This window comes from Labrus bergylta, chromosome 19 (assembly GCF_963930695.1).
Source record: "Labrus bergylta chromosome 19, fLabBer1.1, whole genome shotgun sequence".
Lineage (NCBI taxonomy): Eukaryota > Metazoa > Chordata > Actinopteri > Labriformes > Labridae > Labrus > Labrus bergylta.
This window is the reverse complement of record NC_089213.1, coordinates 5,202,838-5,226,622: the sequence shown is the minus strand read 5'-3', so window position 1 is coordinate 5,226,622 and position 23,785 is coordinate 5,202,838. Positions and strand designations below refer to the sequence as shown.

General features: G+C 41.3%; 2 protein-coding genes across 2 annotated transcripts; both read right to left on the bottom strand.

Annotated features, from left to right (window-relative positions):
- Positions 1 to 804: 804 nt before the first annotated feature.
- lypla2 (lysophospholipase 2) lies at positions 805 to 16,668 on the bottom strand. The gene is made up of 10 exons (XM_020647223.3): positions 16,614 to 16,668; positions 9,125 to 9,217; positions 6,207 to 6,238; positions 4,948 to 5,013; positions 4,685 to 4,732; positions 4,422 to 4,492; positions 3,707 to 3,780; positions 2,961 to 3,062; positions 2,612 to 2,782; positions 805 to 2,377 (listed from the first exon to the last, which is right to left on the bottom strand). The coding sequence occupies exons 2-10, from the start codon at positions 9,200 to 9,202 to the stop codon at positions 2,327 to 2,329; spliced, it is 693 nt and encodes a 230-aa protein (XP_020502879.1). The 5' UTR covers positions 9,203 to 9,217; positions 16,614 to 16,668; the 3' UTR covers positions 805 to 2,326.
- A 2,241-nt stretch (positions 16,669 to 18,909) lies between these two features.
- pithd1 (PITH (C-terminal proteasome-interacting domain of thioredoxin-like) domain containing 1) lies at positions 18,910 to 23,271 on the bottom strand. Its single transcript, XM_020647219.3, has 6 exons — positions 22,923 to 23,271; positions 22,393 to 22,436; positions 21,976 to 22,053; positions 21,667 to 21,771; positions 20,407 to 20,515; positions 18,910 to 19,374 (listed from the first exon to the last, which is right to left on the bottom strand). The coding sequence occupies exons 1-6, from the start codon at positions 23,112 to 23,114 to the stop codon at positions 19,273 to 19,275; spliced, it is 630 nt and encodes a 209-aa protein (XP_020502875.1). The 5' UTR covers positions 23,115 to 23,271; the 3' UTR covers positions 18,910 to 19,272.
- Between the last annotated feature and the right edge of the window lie 514 nt (positions 23,272 to 23,785).

The window sequence follows — 23,785 nt, the reverse complement described above, 5'->3', positions numbered from 1 at the left end:
AAGAATCAAAATCTAAGGAAGCAATTTTGAAAGCACTCGAGGAGATGAGAGAGACATTCCTTGATTAGTGATTAACAATCAAAGCAGATGTCTTTCCTCCTTTTCCACGTTAACTTTTAAACATGAATATAGAACAGGTCATAATGAGGAGAGCAAAAATTAACATCCACAAGAAAGAAAAAGTTAATACACCTGATATAGAGAGATTTTTAAGCACACGACTCCTCAGAGTTACACTCCTCCGCTGAAGAGTTGTTCAATCAACGAGGTTTTATTTTTTACTTCTAATAAAATCACCCTTCGGTCATGTTGGAACAGCTTCTCGTTAAGGCCCTCTGTTGTTCTAAAGAGGTGAATTATAATCATGTCGGCTTTCACTTTAAAATCTGACCTTTTCTGTTTCTAATAGAGGGGTTTTTTTAATAGATTTTTTCGGGGATGAATGGGTACTAGTGTAGAGGAAAGACATACAGAGGAAGAATTATTTTCCCTACAGTTGAAATTGTCGGTAAAGTGATTAAAAAATGGGTTTAAGGTATGGCTGATGCACTTGAATGGTAAAAAGATAAATGCTTTAAAGAGGAAAAGTCAGCGGGGGAAACAGTGAAACGACTCATGGTGTGCGGTCTTAGATCATGCGACTCACGCTGTTAAAGTCATCCCCCATGTTGGGTCAAACTCTAGATGTTTTAAAATGAAGAAAATCACAAGAGGTAACTCTGCAAAACGAATGACACAAAGCCAAAACAGACAGCTCACATGCAGCTGGAGGTTGGAAATAAACAGCACAGGGGGGCAAGAAGATCAATTGGTTAGTTTTCTTTTATTTCAATTGGATTTAATTTCATATTTTCCAAGATGCTTCATCACACTTGAAGTTAAACAGTAATGTAGGGCCTCCTTTTTGTTTGTTAGAAAAAAAAAAAAGGGGACGTTCAAAGGTTAAGCTGCTGATGCATGGCCCCTGCAGGGGGATGTTACAGCGAGGTGGAAGAGTTTGGTGAGAAACCAGCACTCACTACAAGAGAGGCCGGCTCTGAGTGGAGTCACAGTCGGACTGAATTTCACCCAGAGAAATCGGATGATGCAGGAGACAGGAAATTGCTTCGGCTTCAATGGATTTATAAACTGCAGGATGTAGCTTAGCTCCCAGGATGCCCTCTGTAAAGTTGTAAATGACGCAGCCTTTTATCAAAACATTACACAACGTTACTGTCGGTCGCCTCAGACACTAAAAAATCCAATATTTCCAGAATGATCAATTTCAGCATTTTTCTGTAAGTGTCTGCACTCCGGAGAGTCTCAGGATTTTATCAATCACATTTCAATCCGTGCAAACTAAAGGAAGTCGGTCAATTTGAGCCAAATAAGCAAATAATTCCTGCCCTGACGGACATGAAGTGAGATCCAGTCTGACTGCAGTGATAGTAGGGATGCACAATCTGTCCCATACCTACTTCAATTGGGTATTGTGTAAATTGAGTCTAACACGGGGGTATCTACTCCATGTTAAGGACATAATCATCGTGTATCATGCTGCTTTAATATTGTCCATTTTGGTTAAAGGAAGAAGAAAGCCAAAAGTGTCATTTGTTTGGAGGTTTTTAATGCTCACACTGCCAACATGATCAATACCTATCCTCTCTGAATAACGGCCTCACACTGCTAAATACAACAAAACCCACTGACTAACCAACTTCCCCCATTTAACAGTCATAATGTAAGGAGTACATTTTGAATTTGTTGATACCCAAATCCAGAGGAATCAATTAAGAGAGTAAAAAAAAAAAAAAAAAAAAAAAGAAGCCAGATTGGTGCATCCCTAATCGACTCAATTTTACTCTTCGGTTTCCACCAAAATCTCTCGCTTATAACAGAGCAATGAAAAAAGGGAAACAAAGTAATGGAGAGTAAAACGGCTCAAAGAAAGGGAAGCAACATTGGGAACAAGTGGAGAGGTGACACACAGAAGTAAACTCAAAGCAAAGGGAATGTTGTTTGTGTGAGTCAGCGTCTCTCCCTCTGAGAGGCTAAGACTTGTGAGTGCGAGCACTTGGGTATGTTTATTTTAAAATCAGATCTGTGTGTTTGTTTGATCGAATCTGCAGGTTAAAGCGGTGTGGATCAAATTATCTTGATTATGTGTGTGTGTGTGTGTGTGTGTGTGTGTGTGTGTGTGTGTGTGTGTGTGTGTGTTGTCGACGTGTGTAGAAGATGGGGTTGTTGGGGTGCTCATGGCTGTTTCCTGTGGGAGAGCGGCAGATCAGGGGTGAGAGGTCAGTGTCTCAGAGGGTCACAGTGGGGGATGGGATGAGATGAGGTGAGGTCAGATTCGGGGCAAATACTTGTCGATAAATTCCCGTACAGCCACCATCTCCTGCAAGAGAGAAAACGAGAGAAAAATGAGTGATGTCATAGACTGAGAAAGACAAGAATCTTCATCCAAATGGCCGTATGTGGTTTATTAAAGGACACATTTAAGTGCACACGCTGGGGGGGAGGGGGGGGGGGGGGGGGAGAGACACAACTTTGCAATCGTTAAAGTTTTTAAATAAGTTTGAATTTTATTGATTACACAACATAACATAACACACAGTCGGCGGTGCAGTACCTGAGGACAGGAGCTGTGAGAGAGGTCTGGATACGTTTTGAAGTTGACCAGATCGGGGTTGACTATCAATCTGAGTTTCTCGTGTGTCATGACACCAAAGTGCGGCGGGATCATGCAGTCATTCTCGCCGTGGCACTGCAGGATCGGGATGTTCTTGTTGCCGCTTGACGCCTGCAGGTACAAACACAACACAGACTTCGTTAGAACAACGCCCGAAAGTGAGATGGTTAAATGTAAAAGTGTGGTTTTCAGAGGATTGAAGACAGCAGCACTCTGGTTTAAATGTTCTGCATTCATTTACTGTGTGACGGGTCGAAGCTATGTGACTTCTCTTCCAGTGTGACCTTACCGATGGGAAACTCCTGTGAAGTGGTAACCAGCAGCTGAGGGCCACAACACCAGCCAACTGATGCTGACAGGTCAAGGCGGTATACAAGGACAAAGCCCCACCCTGAGAAGACAGAGAGAAAGTTCATTACTTGTTTAAATGTCTTCATTTATTGTGATTATCGATGTTCCAAGAGACTGTTCTGACAGGTAGGAAAGTCTAAAGTCGAGAAAACACTTTTAGAAAACAGTCTAAATGAGGTATCCCAGCATCAGTGGGGAAACGATGTCTGATTGGTTCGTCGAGTGTGGCCAACGTTAGCAGAGCTAGCACCACCAGCCTGCAGTCCTCCTTGCAGCTTACATGCGGTGATGCATTGCTTCGGTCGAGTGGTTATGCATCACTTCAACCTGACACATCCTTCATACAACTTAACCTTTTCTCGATCAAACTCTGCCAAGTTGCTCCTACGAGACGCTGTCCGTTGTCTACATCTGGTTCATAGAGTAATAAGGTAGTGGTTCTTTACTGAAGCTGCTGCAGCCCCGGCTTGTGGCGGGTCGCTGCGTCACAGTTTAGAAAAAGAATGTTACCAACATTGTTGGCTTGAATTCATACAAATATTAATAATTAGTTTAGGCGACTTGTAATCCTGGTGCTGACGAGCGAGGGGTGATGGTGTTAACTCTTTAAGCCGGCTAATTGGGCTCATCTCTAACTGTGATCCAGTGTTTTCTTTTGTGCGAAACAACACATCAAGTCCTCACCTGAGAGAAGCCACCGAGAATGATGCGGTGCGGGGGAATCCCATTTTTGGCCTCATGTTCGATTATCGCCTTGACTGAATGGAAAAGAAGCACAAAGAAGTTACTCAAACATGTCAGTGAGACGAGTTTAATGCACACTGAACACCCTGAATGTTGAGAAGAGGAGATGTGGGGCAGATGTGAAGATTTGCTGCTACATTTATAAATTATCTGAATAGTTTTTATGCTTTTTTTAATCATTGTGTCGTCATGTCCCGTGCATCTAAAGTTAGATAAAGCTGCGTCTTCTCTCTCTCTCTCTCTGTGTGTGTTAGAACTTATTTAAAGAGTTGAATCAAATATCATCAATCAAAGCTCAAATTACTGCTGGATGAGAATGTTGTTCTCTCTTTTCATCAGCTTAATTATTGCTAAACAGAGCAGGAAGCTACAGTAGCAGCTGGGAGTGTTTCCAGATGTGTATTTGTAATGATAGGTCGCCCTCTAGTGGACAGAAAATGCAACAACCACAGGCTGATGATAGTAATTCAAAGGGCTCTGTAGCCATGGAGGTTCAATTTAGGCGTTAATGAGAATAATATATAAAATAAAGAATGAATGGAGCCTGTATTAGATTAAAGGGGAATAATAACCCTGTGCTTTGAACTATTTAAACACATCGTAATGTTGTTGTATTCTCTGCCGGGGTGGGGTGGGGGTCTTGGAGGGGACTCACTGTTGTCCGCTGCCCTCTTGATTCCAGACTCGTCCTCTGGGATGTCGGGTTTGAGGCCCATGAGGTCAAACCTGCACACACACACACACACACACACACACACACGCACACACGCACACACGCAGAGGCCAGCGTTTCAACAGATCAATAGATACAATCACAGTATTGTCAGTGCCAGTATGGGGGCCCTATTGTGGTTTCCACGGGAACAATGGCACCCACTGTTGAGCTTAGAGGCTGTTTTGTACATCACGCCAACTCACCAAGCGGGCATCATCGCCTTCATGTTGAGAGTAACGGGGATTGAGGGCCTGCAGGAAAGAATCAAAAACAAAGATCTTAAACTCAAAAAGGAAATCATTTGAGAATAAAATCAAATCATCGTTCTTATTTTGTTTGATTGTTAATGTAGAATTTTAATCACAGAAATGAGTCTTTCCTCTGATTGAGGTATACGCCTGTGCTTCACTCTTCACAAACGTATCAATGAATACTAGTTGGGAGCCTCGAGAAGACAAAGACTTACGCGTGGGGGCAGATGAACTTGACATGAGACGGCTGAATCTCCATCAGAGTTTCCGCCCATCCATGCCTGAGAGGAGGAAAAAAAACAGAAAGGCCGTCTTTGATTCCAGCTTCAACTAACCAACATCTTTACATCAAACCCGTACAGTGAAGTCAAATGTCTGTAGATCGTTATGTGATCTTTGAATGAAAGTCACTTCAACACGTTAACATATTCGCAGGGGATAAAGACAGACGACGCAGTTTTAGTGGAAGTGAGTGTGCTGAGGTGAGAGCTTTTTGAACAAGTTCTTCATGATGTTCGTCGAGTTTTATGAAATTTAACTTTGTAAAAGTGGAGCCAACATTTAACCACTTCCAAGTATCTGACGCAGTGAGAACAACAGAAACCTGATAAGAAGACGAAGGCTAGACATGAAAATCCTGGAGGTTTGGATTCCCAACCTAAACAAGTAAAACCTTTCAGTGTCTACTAAATGACAACACTGTGAAACGTGCATTGAAATAATTCAGATTTAAAGGTGACATATGCAAAAAAACACTTCACCATGTTTCTCTAACATGTGTCCCTAGTCTGTCTACAAATCCCCCAGTTATAAGAAAAGTCCATCCTCTCTGTCTTTTGCCAGCTCCACTCTTCAGAAAATGTGTGCTCAAAAAGGCTGTTTGCAGATTTTCCCTTCATGACATCACAAAAGGGCAGTAACTCCTCCCCCAGGTGGGTGACACGCCCACAGCTAGGTGTTTGTTCTGCCCTCTGAGTCTGCCTTCTCAACGTAAACAATAGCACATGGAGCGAGAAAGCCCGAGACACTGAAGCCCTTCCAGAGAGGGGGCGTGGTCAGACACAGCTCATTTACATATTTAAAGGTACAGACACGGAAACAGCCTGAAATAGAGGGGTTTATAGACATGATCAAATACAAGATCAGAGTGGATTTAGAACAAGAAACTTCACAGACATGTTTTGAGGAGCTCTGAGACTTATTTAAACTTTTTGGAAGAGGAGGAGAATATGTGACCTTTAAAACATGCCTGTGGGGATCTTTAATAGAGATATCGTGAATTACTGAGAATTTAATTACAGATTAATCACGAAGAAAAACATGTTTACTGTCACAAGGGTCTTCCTCTAACACATCCTGTGTGTCACTTTAACCCGCTAATATTGTATTCCAGGTAATAAAAGACAATATAAAAAGAGGATTTCTCTGAAGAATATTTGTTTCTTTTTTAATATATGAAGTAAACATAACTCACCCTGTGTCTCCCAGTCCATGAAGGAAGATCACCTGCAACATATTAAAAACAGAACAGATGACTCAGCGTTACGTCTGTTATCGTTATTATTAAAGAATTAAAATGAATCTAAGCTCCTATAATGAAGACAATCAGCCCTCCCTGTTTCATCATGTTTATATCTGCTTAAGCCTGGCTCACACTGTGCGATTTCCCCCCGGTTGTATAGAAGTCGGGGTGGTATGTCCGCTCACACTGTTCAACTGACTCCTTTACGACGCCCGACCAGACCTTGCGATGTACGTGCTCACACTGTACGACCCGATTGTCCGCTACAGCCGGAGAGCTCACACTGTACGAGTGAAATCGGGACGGAGCATTGACAATTGTTAATAAAGTTTCATTTGAATACTCCAACGGACGGCGGGCTGGTGAAACAGAAGGAAGTGGAAGTTGTTGTGGGATACAGGAAATTTAAAAACAATCGTAGATATATTGATAAAAGTTGCTGCACTAATGATCTGCTTACCGAAAACTCACAAAAATAAAACGCCGGTTTGCGTCCTGCCACTGGTCGCCATGACTACAGTAACACGCAACTTCTGCCGGACCTTTTCATGACGTAATCGTTAAGATTTTAAATTCTAAATATCAAACATGTTTGAAATAAATCAGGGCGTCCACGACGATCGCAGGGCAGATCGGGGACGTTAAGATTGTAACTTTGTTCCGCTCACACGACAAAATAATCTGAGCAGAGAATCGGTTCCGAGCAGCCTTGAGTCGGGAGCGACCCTGCGATCGCCGGGAAGGAAGAATCGGAGCTCAAATCGGCCCGATTATCCTGCAGTGTGAGCCGGGCTTAACACGACACATCATACTTTGACCATTATTACCAACGTTGTAGCTTTTAATCTATCTTATTCATTGTTGTTGCTCTGTTTGTCTCTACCCAATACAGTTCGGCAGATGTTTTCTTCAGAGAAATCGTGTCTTGTACCCACATCCTCCCCACTGCGCGTCTGATCGGGAAATAAAAGATCATGTATATAAAACATGCAGTAAAAAGTAACGGAACAGTGTCGGTACAAGTTATTTTCTGCCCGGAAGAAACATTAAGTGGACACGGGGTCAAAGGTTGACTACTGTAAAGGTCTTCTGACTGGACTTCCTAAAAAGTCGATTAAACAGCTGCAGCTCAGCTAGAATTCACTCCAGGACCAGAAACATGGAGCACATGACCTCCACATGACATTTGTGACATGTTCAAAATGTATCAACCAAGCGGAAACCTCCGATCTACTGACTCTGGTGACCTGGTTCAGTCCAGAGTCCTCCTCACTAAACATGGTGAAGCAGCATTTAGTCTCTCCGCTGTGTGGAACTGGAGCGGGCCGCCATCAGAGATGAGATGTCATCATGTGCCTTTGGATGAGCCTTTAAGCTTTCTCTTTATTTTGATATCACTGCACTTCACAAATAATTATTATGTAATCTAATCGTTTTTTAAGTCTCTTTTGACGTACTCCTGTTTTATCTGTATTGTATTATTTGTGAAGTCTTTCCTGTGTGATCACATTGAGTTTCCTTTGTGCATAAAATCTTCTCCATAAATGAAGTTTCCTTGCCTAATTCAGTGCACAATATTCAAACCTATCTGTGAACTTCCAGGCAGTTTATGAGATTACATCACTCTTGTGAACAAGCTGTACTGCTGCTCCTCTACATGTGTGCCAATCTGTTGTTCTTTCCAGGATTAGCTCCAGCTATCAGTTTCCACACACACACTACTCCCCGCAGAGAAACCATGAAAGGAAGTAAAAAACAGTCCAGAAAGCCGACGATTCGCTGCTCGCTGGCTGGATATCAAGAGGATGTTAAAACGTTTGTCTTTCATGTCGGGTTTCAGAGCTTGGATCCCGTTTTGTTTTCTCTCTGCTTCTCACAGTTCCTTTTATCATTTTTACCGTCAGATCCAGCAGAGCACTGACACAATGTGCTGCTTACTGTGATGAACCTGTTACATCTCCTGTTACAGCTGCAGCTACAGGTGTGCTGATTACAGAGGAGAGGACGCAGTGAAACGAATGATAGAAATCATTTGAGGATTTTCACTGTGTGGAACAACACTCAAAATTACGGCTTAAAAAGCAAATCTGTAAATGTTCCCCGTATTAACTTTAAGGTCAATCTGAAGATGCATTGAGGTACCGAATCCGATAACTAATAAACCATCTGTAATTTCATTTTTTAAGAAATGTAGAAACAGGCCACGTTCAAATCTTAATATTTAATTAGTCCTTTTTGTGTGAATGTCACGGAAGGCGCAAGTGGGGGACGAAGTGATAATAGAGGCGTTACAGAGGAGGGACGGTTTCAGTGGAACAAGTGGGGGAGCACAGCGCTGTGTGTGTCTGCATGTCTGACTGTGTGCGTGTATGCGAAGCTCCCGCTGTGCTGTGTTTCTACAACGCCGAAATGCAATGTTAATTCACAGACTGGGACAACAGTATTACGCCGTTGTACAATCAATATGAATGTAGAAGGACGTGATGACAGCACTTTAGCAAAAAATAAATAAAAAAGACGTCTGATAAAGGGCTACAGTTCTGCTGAGAAAAGCCGGCAGAGCGTGCACCTTACCAGAGCACACTTTGCTCATTTTAAACCTAAATATTGAAATCAAATTTGGCCCGTCCATCCCTGAATTTAATCGGCCGAACCCGATACCCCAGCATAGATCTGATCTGGTGCAACGCAGCCAGCCTGAGATAAATCTGCAAAAGAAAAGATTCAGTCTGATCCGTCACGACTCTTGAAGAGGGCCTTCTCTTCCTCTCATATCTGGAGCTCTCTCTAAGCTCCTTTCATGGGTCTCAATTTCATGAAATAAAAAAAAATAATAAAAAAACAGTGTGAGGATTGGTGCTTCATCTCACCACTGCAGTCTCCTTCTCCTTGGCAGACACCGTCACAGCCTCGGTGAGCAGCGGCACAGACATGTTGTTGCCACACATACACTGTAGAAGATGCTGCAGAGAGAAGACAGAGACACAGACGTCAGACGACTACACTTACATTACATGTAGTAATGAGCATCAAGACCAAACAGAGAGCGTGTTATTCAACTCAGGAAGTTAGAACAGATTTCTAAAAGATGTGCACATGTCTCCATTTCTTGTTCCTGTGCAGCTGCCGGAGCATTTAACAGACGCTTAAATGTCTCTCAAAACAAAAACATTAATCAGCTTACACCTGAGGCTCTGGAGTCATTTGATTACATCTTATTAAATTCATCAAGACTGGTTTCCTCCGGTTTTTTAAAGTCTGAAGGATTAGCGAGCCGTGCGCCTCATAAAAGCGAACAAGGACATTATATCCATGAGGGAGCTTTCTGTTTAATTTAGAAATCTATTAAAAATGTTTGGAAACCGTGTCATCGACTGTCCAGCTGTGAAAAAGACGAGAACATCTTAATATGTTCATGTTGGTTAATGTTTAATAAACACAGCCTTCAAATGTTACTCAGAGCAACAAGCTTCAACGGCCATATGATCACCATTATAACAGTAGTACATTGTTATGAAGTCGTTGAAGTGTTCGACACATCTGTACCACATGATAAACATAACACAATCTCCGTTATTTAAGCGATCGATGATATGGAAGATGTTAAGAAAGACAGAAAGCTGCGGCGAGCAAATGAGAGAGAGAGAGAGAGAGAGAGCACCTTTTAAATTGCACAAATCGAGTTTCAATTTCGATTATGATTTTGGCTTCCAAGGATCATAAAAACAAGACAAACAAGATTAAACGAGGACAGCGCTGCATGCCTTGTGCCGCTCGTTTTGTCCGTAGGTTTTGACACTATGTGGTCAATGTTTAAACTGTTTGTTGTCAGATTTTGGCCTCAAGAGTTCATCACCTCTTGTTCATTTTAATAGATTGCCAGTTTTTCAAAGTGTTCAGAATGATAAAGTGTTACGAGGGTTTAAAGAAGGGGTTCCCAAACTCCTAAGCCTGCGACCCCCAAATATCAGAACGCCACACAACAGCCCAAAAACCCTTCATATCATTTTAGAAATGTACAAAACATGTAATCTCTTAAAATACGTTTTTTTGTATATATTTTCACAATAATGGGTAAATAATTTTTACATGTTTTTGGAAGGAATCTCGCAACCCCCCTCTCAGTGTCTTGCGACCCCAAGGGGTCCCGACCCCCACTTTTGGGAGCCACTGGTTTAATGTATTTTTCTGCAATCTGGACCGTGTGCAGGAGACAACAGATTAAAAACAATAAAAGGTCCCCTTATCGACGGCAGAGGACTTCTACTTTTGATGCTATCCAAACAGGTATGAATATTTTTAAAATTCTGGTATTTTAACAACCCTACACATTTGCAGAAGCGCTACTGACCCAGTTTACATGACACTATCTGTGTCAGGATTCAGCGTGGAGGGCGGAGGAACAGGTTCAGTTTTGGAGTTAACCCTGATCTAGATCACTAACAGGTTAAAAAGAAATAGCTGCATGTTGATCGTCTTATTTCCACATTTGATGTGTAATTATCGTGTGTCCAGAATCATGACTTCTTTTAGTCAAAAATGTACATAAAGGATGTGAAATGTTTACAATATTCTTCTAAAGCTTGTATCCTGATGCTTTAGAAACACATCCAGACAGATAAAGTGGACGTGCTTGCAGAGCCGTGTCCAATAAAAGTCTGAATGGACGGCCTTGGCGGATGCCTGCTCTGTGAGTGCGCTTTCAGAGGTGAAAGAAGTGCTGCAATGATAGAAATGTATAAAAAAAATACAGGAAGTTATATTCTATTGAATTCAGTATGCGCTGAAGGTCGATTTTCATTTTACATTTCTATTCGTCTAAACCTGTTCGGCAGGATGTATTCAAATACTTAAGAGGAGAGCTCATTCAAAACAGGAAACTCGACGACACTTGTAATACTGTACTTACATTGTGTAGAGAAGTATCCATGAAAGGCATGCGCAACGGATCGTTATTTCATCATTATTGCGATGCGACTATGCTCTAAATAAATCGCAATAAACCATTTCCATGTCGTTGGGCGAGAGGCGGGCTGACACACACCCAGAGGCAGACTACCAGGCACACTCACACCTACGGGCATGGGCGTTACAACCTAACAATTAACCTGACACGCATGTCTTTAGTAGAGAACCTGCAACCTCAGAAAACCGAAAGGCCCTGAAGGAATTGAACCAGCACAATGAAACAGAGCTAGCCACTCCTTTCACAACATTTTGATACAGCTAAATGTGGATAATTGGTGTCTACTTGTGATCTGTGTCCACCTAGCGTTTTTTTCTGAGCGCCAGCACATTTGTTTTCAATGAGTTAAGAGCGTTTGTAGCAGCATAAAACTTGAAGAACAGCGGATACATAAAAACTGTGTTGCAGAAAGTAAGCACTCCTTAGTTTTTATAATTTACAACACAAACGTTGTTGCCATATTGAACGATGTTACTGACACATTGCATGTTTTTCTAACATCGTGCAGGGCTCATCTGTCATGTTGTGTTTTCACATTTTATTTATTTTCCACCAAGAACACAGCGGACTCAGAATGCAGGCCGGGAAAAAGCTGCACATACTTCTAACACACAAAAACCCACAATGCACCTGCTGCTGAGCCCACAGCAGAAGTCATCAGGTTAGTGTTTGAGTGTGTTGGGCAGGTTTCTGAAGTCAGCAAGTGACCACCAGACTCATTAACCAAATGAACCACTCTCTCTCTCTCTCTCCCTGCACGGTGAAGCGGCTGCAGGCGTGCGCCTCTCTGCACCGTGAGTCAGACGTTCGATAACAGACATCAGATCAGGATGTTGTTTTACAGTAAAGCCTGGCAGTAACAGCTTTCACTCCTTAATGCCCTCTAACTTTGTGATGATGTGGGACAGGAGAGCGAGAAATGAGACGAGCCGGGCGGGTCAGACGGCGAGCGGTCTGATTGGTAAACAGGCGATGAGGAGGGGGGGGGGGTGAAAATGTCTCAGACGCTGAGGTTAATGTGTAAACCTGGAGCGGGATTATAGTCTACGGGTGTTAAAATTCCACCGCTGTTACGGCAGAGGAAGCTTAAAGCTGCTGCGCTCTGTTTATGTGTTTGCCCACATAAATTATCTTCTGAAGGTCAAAATACACGGAAGCTGGAGGTAAACGTGTGATTCAACGAGTCAAAGTGTGGACAAAAGAAGACTGTCAGGACTACATCCTGACCTTTGATGAATGAGTAATGGCAGAATAATAAGTTGCAGGGTTAAAGCACCAGGAAATAGCCTCTTACTGTGCAGCACAAAGGTCTAGATAAAATGTTAACGTGTTAAAAAGAAGGGGGAGGGGAAACTTCCTCAGTGGATGAGTGGTTTTAAATATGCACGGAGAACATTGTAGCTGCAGAGCGTACAGCTAACGCTGGCTATCTACTTTTCATGTAAAGTTTAAAAATATCATAGGATTTGTAAAAAGAAATGTTAAAGTTTAAAGTGGAGTCCTGTCGATACGCGGTCTCCATGCTGGAAACTTTCAGTCAACCTAAAGGGGACACCAAGGAGATGGTCAGCCATTGGTCCGTCGGTGAGCAGTTGTCCCCCCTAGTTTTTGCCGTGTGTCCGGCTCCGTCACAACCCGTCTGCCTTTTTTTTTGGCCGATTCGATCCGATACAGGTTCAGGAAGGCCTCTTGAGCATGCTGCTGTAGTCTCCATGCTTTCATCCATTAATGCGGTTTCTCCTTATTTGTCACCTCCGCCTCTTCTTTTCTTTTTCCACTAAAAGACCAAGAACTAACAACGCCAGCGCCATTTTCAACTTTTTATCAAACATCATTCTCCATTAGTAAACTACCTATAACATGAGTGGTGCGCGACAGTGGTGCGAAAATGGTCTTCATGTATCATAACAACGGACTACCGCCGCCCCAAGTGGACCCTCGACGAACTGCAGGATTTTGAACTTCTGCAATGGCTTCATTTTCAAACACAGATGTTGTCGCTTGGAAGCTATAGAGCCCGACGTTATGACGACAAGTTTGTCTTCATATGAATGCTGTGGGTAGTTCTACACAATCACAATATCGATAGAGAAGCTAATTTTTTGAAGTTTTAACGTTAAATCTGGCGTTGTTAGATTATGTCTTCTGTAAGGACGGTTAATGCAGAATTGTTCTTTTCTTACATACAATTCCAAAGACGTGCTTTGTTTGATCTTCCACACCATTTTGGTGAAGATAAAGTTTTATATTTATTGTTTTTTCACTTATTTTGAGAAGTATACATCAGCCATTTCTCTGCAGAACCAGCCCTTTCACTTTTAGTTGCCGCAGTTACATTTTGCTAAAATTACTTTCTTTCATATTTCATTAGTTTTTTAAAATTTTGGTTGGTGCTTTCAAAGCTTGATCCAAAGGCAACAAACAGGCCTTGGTTGGTGCTTTGAATTTACTAGATGTGATTGCTTCTTCCAGTTTTCCACCAGGCATATTAAGCTGTGCTCGACACCTCCTTTTGGACCAAATGACAGGAACAAACTGTGATGTGATTAAAACGTGCGTCACAAGATGTTCTTCCACAGTCGTAAAATTTCTACTTCAGTGTTAAGCGTCTTTTTAAGTTTTTTATAACAAATGTAATTTGGTCGCATTTAAATGGGATCAGCCTGAGCCGCACAGATAATAAGACTAAAAGAAGACAGCACAAAGAGAGCGGAGGGAAATAAATAAAGATATAATGAGAAAAATACTCTGAGGAGTGAGAGGTGAAGGAGTGCAGGAACAACGGACAATCTGTTCCAACAAGTAGGACAAGCATCCAGGAATAGTTAGCATATGCAAAGACACTGTTAATCACTTTTAGACCCTTTTTTTCCACCCCTTATTGTTCAGCAGATTAACAATGACCTGTACTGCACACACCCTGCATAAAGCGCCATGTGGGTTTTTCACGCACGCGCTAAGACACAATGGCTCGCTCTCTGTGCATCTGGAGGAGGCCGGCGGTTATAAATAGTGTCGTGCTGTGCACAAGCATCGAGTCCGATTCATGTTGGGTTAAAGAAATGCTAAAAGAAAGGACTTGTAGTTCATGTATGTGAAGTCAATGTGATCTTTGACTTTGGAGTATCTAATTGCATTCATCAGCGGACTGTGCACTCTGTGAAGAACTGAATGGATGCAGAAAAAAAACCTGATTATTAATGACTCTTTGATATTCCACAACCCTTAATAACAAATAATAATGATGAATATTCAGATCGTGGATGAAAATGCACAAATAATGCATCAACCTTTAAGGGAGAAGAAATGAGAACAGGTACTGATTACACGCTGGTATCGTTTTTTTTTTTTTTTTAAATATTCTGAGATCATCACTTTGTCTTTGAGAGGAAAAATAAGTGAAAGGTTCCCCTTCTGTCATTTAAAATATCCTTTGTATTCTTAACCAATCCTAAACTGACATCATTTTGGAAGAAAACCAATGTGGTATTTTTATTCTACTTAAATCAATTATCAAATATGTTGGAGAATCACTTCCTGTCCATCATTGAGTCAAACCAGCTCCAACTTCTTTTCTCATCTAAATCAATTATCAAAGATTAAGGGCAACCATTTCCCCGTCGTAGCTTTTAAAAGTAAACTGTCTTTATTCTTAGTAAGGTTTTCCAAATTTCCAATATAACAGTGTTTTAAAATGATGCAATAAAAGTTATTTTAATGATTAATTCAAATGAATGAAATAAATGATAAGTACATCAACAGAAATAAATTATGAGTTGCTTTCCGGGTCATGACTTTGTGTACTTTACAGTAAGTTTGGGCGGTGTGTTGCTCTGAAGTCTCTGACATTATTACTCATCTCTGCTGGTTTGAGTCCAGACGGGGACCCTGTCATCTCCCGGTCCCCTCACCCCTCTTCATCCGTCTATTGTCAACAGTCTCCTAAAAGCATTTAAAGCCAAAAGACCTTTAAAACGACTCAAGGGGAAGTCAGGGTTTCTTAATTAGAGGAAATGTTTGGATTACATCAAAGTAGGGCCGGGCCACAGGGACCAAAAATCTAATCTGGATATGTTTTTAAACTAAAAAATGTTTAATATTAAAGAAAAATATTCAATGAATAAAGAAAAATGAATAAATAATGTTCCTTTCCTGCATAACAAAATACATACTGTGCTGTGTGATTTGTTATGCAGAGAGGGAGAGAGATGGAGCAGGGCGAAGAGGGACAGACAGTGAGAGGAGAAACATACAACCTTATTTTAATCCAACATGAACCACAACGATATCAAAGACATTGCCTCTGGAAACACATGATAAAAAAAACAAAAAAAAAACTTGGTTCATGTCCCAGCCCTACACCAGAGTGACATTTATACTATTATTGTGAAAAATCACAAAGTAATGACTCTGACACTACTGGTTATGCAAGAAAAAAAGATTATTGTAAAAGCTTCTTCTTTTTTTTTTTTTTAGGGTGACACAAAACAGGGAAAGACCAGATAAAGGAGGCATGTGTTACAGCCAAGTTTAAACAGATCACGAGTCTCCATCCTGCATGACTCCAATTACATTTAAGGCAAACATGAAAAAAACAGAAGCGTGCTGCAGTCAAACGACACACACACACACACACACTCAAACGACACACACACACACACACACACACACACACACACACAGTTCTTTGCTCAGTGGCTACGGATGGCTGGCAAACAACAGGATAATATGCGGCATTGAGTGACAGGCATCCCCCCCCTCCTCCTCCCATACACCAGCAGATAACCCCATTCTGCACTGATGGAGGTTAATATCTCGGTTAGAAATCACGTTAAAAACCGAAAAACAAGCAAGTGCAAAGGCTAATATGATGAAAAATTAAAAAAAAAAATCAGAAGCGGCAGTTCAAGGAAAGGAAGCGAGTGGAAGAGAAAGGAGATAGGAGACAATGAATGGTTGAAGCTTAACTGTGTTATTTGACCCATCCTCATCATCCTCAATAGTGATGGCATTCAGCACTCAAGTTTAATCCCGGTTTAGCCAACCACACACACACACTCTCTCTCTCTCTCTCTCTCTCACACACACTCACACACACACACACACACACATCTACACAATAACCGGGGCTAGTGGTAGTAAGGTAGAGATGCTAGCTAACGTCGCACACACACATTAAGCTGCATTGTCTTCTACCCGGTGTCTTTCTCCGTCTACTTCAAGGCAACCTCGCACTTTAAAATTCACGCCTCTAACACGACCAGGTTCGGTGGAAGACACCTCAAGCATCACGGTGCTCAAGTAAAACAAAAAAAACACATTTTGGACCGGGGATAAAGAGGTGAAAATTACAAACCGCGGCCTGCTAGCTAGATACAAATTCATACACTCACCGCTTGCTGTCCCAGTTCTCGACGGAACGGAACTTCCGCTACTGGCCGCACACAAGCAGGGGGCGGGAGGGGAGGGGGGGGTGGATAGAGCGTGGTGACGTCAGTAGCCTAGCAACGCCCTTCCGTGAATCAGCGCCAATTAAATAGTTCGCCTGGAATATAATGAGATTTACAAATATTATAGTCACGTAGAAGTTAATAGTATATTATAAATCTCATTATATTCCTTCAAAGTTATTTTTTTATTGAATTTTAGATAATTACACACATTAACACAAACAGATCCCACATATTTACAGTCTATGATCCCACCCCAATACAATCCCCCCCCCATAAATAAATGCATAAATAAAATAAAACATAAATATACACAATTAAGTGTTAATAATAATATTCTGATGTATAGGTAAGGTGGAATAAAAATAAGTAAATAAAAAATAAATAAATAAATAAAAAGCCAGAAGCAGCATTACCAGGTCAGTAGATAAGAATGTGTCAAGGGTCAAGGCAAAGCAAATTCACTATTTATTCCTGTACATGTGTGGAGGGTTTGCCAAAGAATGTCAGATTTCATTGAATAAATCTCATTAATATTCCAAGCAAAGTTTTACATTAATGAATGTTCATTTACAAGACAAAATCTATGCTATGAAATTATGTGAGATAATAAAATCAGTATAAATACCTAAAACTTCAGATTAACTATGAGCAGCCTTTGTGTTATAATAAAAAAAATGTTGCTTCTTTCCTATATTTTCAAGGAGGTGGTTGCACCTTTAAAGATCTCATGAAGCTGCAGGTGTGTCAGAGGTTTAACACAACTTCAGAAGGTCAACACTTTTTTATTTTTTATATTCAGGTTTAATTACAGATTTTTTTTCCTCAACTGTTTATAGGTTCTTGTTTAAATGTCACATATATTTTTATCCCTGCATTGGTTGTGTACATTTATGGAAATAAATCTATTTTTAATTGCACAGTTTAAGTTTGATTCATCTAGGGGTATTCTTTAAATCTTTTTTCAGGTTAATATATATGTATGGGAGGGGGGGGGGGTGTCGATTTTGCGGTTTAATTTGTAACAAATGTTTCATGTCATGTCTTTGTAACCTGCTACTGGATGCTTTGAATTTCCCTCGGGGTCAATAAAGTATCTCTCTCTCTATCTAGCTGTCGCCCTGATAAGAGGAAACCCTGCACACTGCTCCAGCTCAGCATCAATATTTAGAAAATACTAAATGTTTTGCCCCCTCGAGCACACTTGACAAAGCTCCACAGGGACTGAAAGGTTGTGTATTTTCTAATGAAAGCTGACGCTGAGCAAGAGCAGTGAGCGGGACATTCTCTTTTCAAGACTTCTTTTCTGTAATAATAACTTTATTTTGAGAGCTCAGACATGATGTTTCTTTATCATCTTCTACATTGAGCTTCTTGTTACAGAACTCACAGGCTGACAGTAACTGCATGATGACATTAATAACAGAAGTAAGCAAATGAATGACAGATGAATTCTCGTGTGGGGAGAGAGATAAAGTGTGAGGATTATAAGACTGATGTTTGCAGAGTTCAATGCAGTAAGCTTTGGTCAGAAGGCAAAATGGACACAATGTGTTTTTATTGAAGTGTAAAGTTGTTGTTATCATTTCATTATGAAGCGTTATGTTTTAAACCTTTAAGCCCAGTCTGAGTCTCAGTACCTTCCCTTGACTCCACAAAGTGTGGCTCTCCACCAGGTGACAGCAAAGGTTCTGAGTTAACTGACTGATGCACCATGCAGATGTTTCATCCCAGGTAGAAACTCAGGAAATGAGCGCAGAAAGAAACCAATCAGAGCTCCTGTTTGGACACTTAAGAAGGCGATAGGAGGCAGAAATATGGAGTACTAGCCAGTGAGTGTGTTGGCTTTATAAATGTAATTAACAAATGACACTGTGGGCATTTAAAATGGTGCTTATGTGTAGAAAGAAAGAGGCTTCAAATGTGCACTTTTGAGTGTTTGAGTTTTAAGCGAACTAAGATATTTTATTATTAATTATGTTTGCATGTTTTCTACTCCATCAGATACCTTACACTATATAATCGTATCATATGAAGGTTATAAACCCAGGATGTGAACATGGAATCAAATTTTCTAACTGTGTTGTTTAGCTCTCATAAGAGATTTCTTTGTTCTGGTTTTGTGTCAGTTGCTCTGTCTTGTGTTTCTTGTCTTTGTTCACATGTCAGATGTTTTCTTTCTTTTGTAACTATGCCATTTGTAAAAATGTATTTAGGATAAAAAAAAACCATGAGAAGATTTAGTTTCAGCGTTTTTATCAGAGTAGCCGTCACTTTATTGAATCTGTAGATATTTTCAATGTGAATGGGAAATCACAGGTGAAAACAGACGTGAGATGTTTCATGCATTTATTATGAAGCTTTGTGCCCACATTAAGCCTTCACTCTTAAAGTAGAAAACAGCGCAAATCCTGGCACAGTCCCACACACACCTGAAGCTCGCTGCTCTTCAGATCTCTGTGCTCAGTCGGCCGTCGAGTTCAACCGAAACACGCGGTGCGAACAGTTGACCTCAGCTCATCTTAACTTTGACCTCTGTCAAGCAGACGCCCCTCCGTCTAATCCTCCTCGTCCTCGTCATCCTCACCACTCTCTGACGCTTTCAGGAAATGAAGTTGGTTTGCGGGATGATGCTCTCCACTTTGTGATCTGCGGGGTTCGCCGAGGCCTCGTAGTTACAGATGGTCACTTCATGCCTGTGAGCCTGAAGAGCACGAGGAGAACAAGAGCGGTCAAATTACAGAAACACTGGTGCAGATTTAGAGGAACGCTATCGTGCTACAGGCTCAGGCAGAGGGGCAGGTGCTCAAAGTGAAAAAGGGGAACAGCATTTGAAATTCCCTCTCAACTGATCCCGGTCGGCAACAGAGTCGGACGCTATAATGAAATGTTTTGCCCTTATCAATACTAGTTTAACACTTTGACAATATCAACAAAAGAGTGGAGAACAACCTTCTGATCAACAGAAAACATGAAGAAGCAGTTTCATAACATCCACGGGGATCGCACCGTGTGCTTTGCAAACAAACTTTGGTCAAACGCAGGTCTCAGGATCTAAATGTCACCACCCCCTCCCTCTCGCTTGCTGCACATTTTCCTAAATATTTCCAGTTGCATTCTCACAGTAGCCGACCCAGAGCTAGAGGACTGGCAGGAAAATAGCGGATGAAGTCGGGGTGAAAATGTTGTTCCGCTTGCGGTCACACATGTAGCTCACCCTGAGGAGTTTTGTGAAAATGTGAAAGCACTCAAAGTAAATGCTGCAAGCTGCACAAACAGCAACAACATGTAAGGAAACTGTAAGAAGGTATGTGCATGTGTGAAAACAGCTTTATTTTTTTAAGCCAATGGGTTATCAACAAAACAGAAGGGATGTTTAAAGTAACGGGGTATATGGTCATTTTTTAAATAATGCATTAGAGAGTTTCAGAGTTATTCTTTCTGAGGGACAACGAGCTCAACGGCACACAAGAACTCTTTTAGTATCTGAGCTACAGCGGAGAAATAACAAAGTTTTCCAAGAAAATTATCTGATCCCCTTGAGATGCCCCATTCATCAAAATAATATCTTCATTCAGAGAAGTTCAGGACTGACGCAAACAGCACAAACAACCATGAAACAGGAAGTTTACAGAGTCAGTCCCTGGAAATGTTTTTAGATCTTAAACGCAGGAACTCATCTGAATCATCTGAATGAAACATTTTTGGATAAAAAAGGGAATCAGACGGAGGATACCTCGGAGTACTCCCCCCTCAGACCGATGTAGTAGACCCGGGTGTTCTCGTCTCCAAAGTTCTTGGAGATGTGGATGGAGAGGTGCTGAACATTGGAGAAGCGAGCGATCCTGGAACACATGACAAAAAGAAAGAGACGCTTCAGCTGGAGACCAAAGACAGACGAAAGAGTGCATACTCAGAGGACAGAACATTGAACCACCTGGGTCCGAGAGACGATCGCTGAAAAGGATAAGAAGGAAAGGGAAATGTAATTCCTGAACCGACTTGTGTGTGTGTGTGTGTGCATACAAGTTGACACATGCATGGCGCACTGAGACAAACAGAAAGAAAACAGCACCTTGGTTCCACTTGTGATTCGACCGCTTGTTCGACCACATCACAAAGATGAGATGTCACAGCTTCCTGGTGCACGTTAAACACCAGCTACTTTATCTTATCACTTCTCTATCTCCATCTCTTGTGAGACTGTACAGCTTGAAGACCGCCTTTAAAATACTGATCCAGAGCAGATATATCGAGAAGCCTTCATCAAGTCTTTTTTGGAGGATTTCCCAATAAAAAGGGACAAAATCTGAATCCCTGAGCAGCCGCTGAAAGTTTAATCTGAAACATTCTGAACAATAAAAAGTGATCATGTCTTTCATGCTCGTCGCTTTTATTGTCGGTGACCCCGTGATTTATTTTGACAACAGTGTTTCTGTGAGCGTTGCCAGAAGTGAGCTGGTGTCAGTGGTTAATTCTGACTAATTACAAAAATACACTCAAGTATTTTACTTTGGTACAAATCTCAGACAACCATTGTCTTTCACAGTCTGACAACGCTCGGGGCCACTGGGAACAGACGCCAACTTCTCTGACATTCTGGAGTTAAGTGAGTGTTAAGCAACTTCAAGCCAAGACTTCCTTTTCTGTCAGCATCGTAAACGCCGTCATTTCTCGGTGCGTTACATCCCCCAGAGTGGCGCCCGTTCACCCGTTTTCTAGTGAGTCTCAGTTAAACAGTCGATAGATCGTCACACAGAGGGCTCGCTCTCGCTGGATGTGACCCAACAAGGAACTGATTTTGTTGGTGAAAAGTTTCATACTGTTGCTTTAAAGTGTCAAACAAGGCGCGCCAGGAAACTTCAGATTTTCTTGATTCAAAGATCAGCGTCGCGTTCGTATGCTTCGTCTCGAAGAGCAGGACAAACACGTCGACTCGACGGGAATAACAATCATATCACGAGGACATAAAGGTCACAGTTTATGTTTCACTCACTTTGTCGGGTACTCCAGCTCAGCCAGAGGGTCTCTGTTGAGTCTGAAGGCTTGTTCAGGTTCTCGGCCGGTGTCGTCAAAGCACATGTGAGGGATGTTTTTGTACCTGAAGAGAAAAAACGTCATGAAGTCACTGCCCTCCAGTTCAAAGAAGGAGGCTTTAATGGCACAAAGAGGGACAAAGATTTTGATTTTAAACTTTGTTAAAGAGGTGGTTTAATTAGTGAAACACTCATTTTGTATGAATTCAGAGGAAGGTGAGCTTAAGATTCTTCTTTTCATATAAAAAAAAAAAGGGACAGACACTCACAGTCTGATCTCAGCTGGATGCGAGTCGTCGTTCTCTCCAGATATGATGATGCCTTTTAGCTTCACGCTGCCAGTAAAACTGAAACAGAAAATGAAATCACAAAGAGACAGAAATAACAAGACGCTGCGAAAGAGGAGAAGAAAAGAGACGCTTTGGCAAAAGAGGAGAAGCAAAAAAAAAAGGAAAGTAAAAACAGCATCAAAAGGGATTTATAAAAAAAACGAAACAGTTTCTGTCTTAATAATCTCAGGCTGCTCTCCTACACAGCCTCTTAGTTTGTGTGTTACATCTCCAAATATAGATTCTTTAGTAAATATGGAAACAGCCAAAAAATAAGTTATCTGTCCTTCACAAGAAAAGGTCAAAGTTCAGGCCTGATGTCTTGATGATGATGATGAGGATGATTTGAGGACTTACGGGATGTTGAACAGCAGCTCTTCATCTGCATCGCTGTCGACATACTTACAGAAAATACAGAAAATGCAAAAAATAGTCATTAATGGGCATCGGTTAGTCAAACATATGAAGATCAGGATACTGGTTGGACTGGTTTTGGGTAACACAGAGCTGGTTATAGCTGTGAACATTATTAAAATACCACAAATGGATCATGAAATCAGTTAAATATGATATAAGAAGTGCATTGATCCTACATTTACTTAAACAAGACCCTGGAAGCATAAAACAAATAATACAGTTTTTTTGTTTTTGTTTATTATTTTACCCTTTAAAAATATTTTATCACCATTAATCCAAAGCTGTCATCAGACTATTAGACATTTGTCATCTTCACTTGTGTAAATAAAGTTTTGTTTGATAAAATAGCTCCATAGCTGCACAGCGAGGTTCAGAAACAGAAGCCCCGCAGACACAGCACTCAGACCCGGATGACGACAGAGAACACCCCGCTGAAGTGTCCGAGGGAGAGGCACCTTCGCCGCGGTTACCTTGTCCCGTTCGTTGCGCTGATCCCAGGGTTTGAACACCAGCTTCCCGTCCCCGTCTCTGCTCTCGTTCAGACACTGGAGCTTCTCCGTGTCGATCCGCCTGTACAACCCGTACTCCAGACCCCTCTCCGCGGGTTCGTGCTCCCCCTCACACCCGCAGCCGTGCCCGTGTCCGTGACCGTGCCCGGACATCGTGGGGTTCAAAACGTGACTTTTCCGTTAAAGTTAGCTCGGCGGAGGGAGGGGGTACGCAGCTTACAACAGCCGCTTGTTTTGGCGTTTGTCACAGGGGGGAACCTAAAAATGCAAGTTTCACTTCGCGGAGCCAGGCGAACTGATATCCGAGGCAAGCGAAGCGAAGTTCGAATTTAACTTCTGGTTCAAGATTTTCAAAATAAAAGTGCTTTAACTTGTGCTTTTTTTTTTTTAACACATTGAAGTGAATCTTAGAGCTGTAATATTATTATTAATATAAATATTAAATTGAATCTAAGCGCTGTTCAACTTCCACCTCTATAATTAACATAATCAGTCCTCCGCGTTTCATTTTTATTACAGTTGTTTATGTTAATATAAGACTGAACAGCCTGTTATTACACTTAGCTGTTACTGCTGATACTACACATACTTTTACCATTATTACCGACATTGTAGCTATAATCCTATCATATTCAGTATTGTTGTTGTTGCTCTGTTTGTCTCTACCCTTATCCCGCAATCCTGAAATTTAGATTTAACAGCAGCTTTAAGTTTTTCATAAATATTCATAAATCAAAAAAGAAGAAATAAAACATTTTGTAAATTAGAGTGGCATCAAAACTTTGATGAAATTAAATTCTTTAGCAAGATTTCCAACACCACCC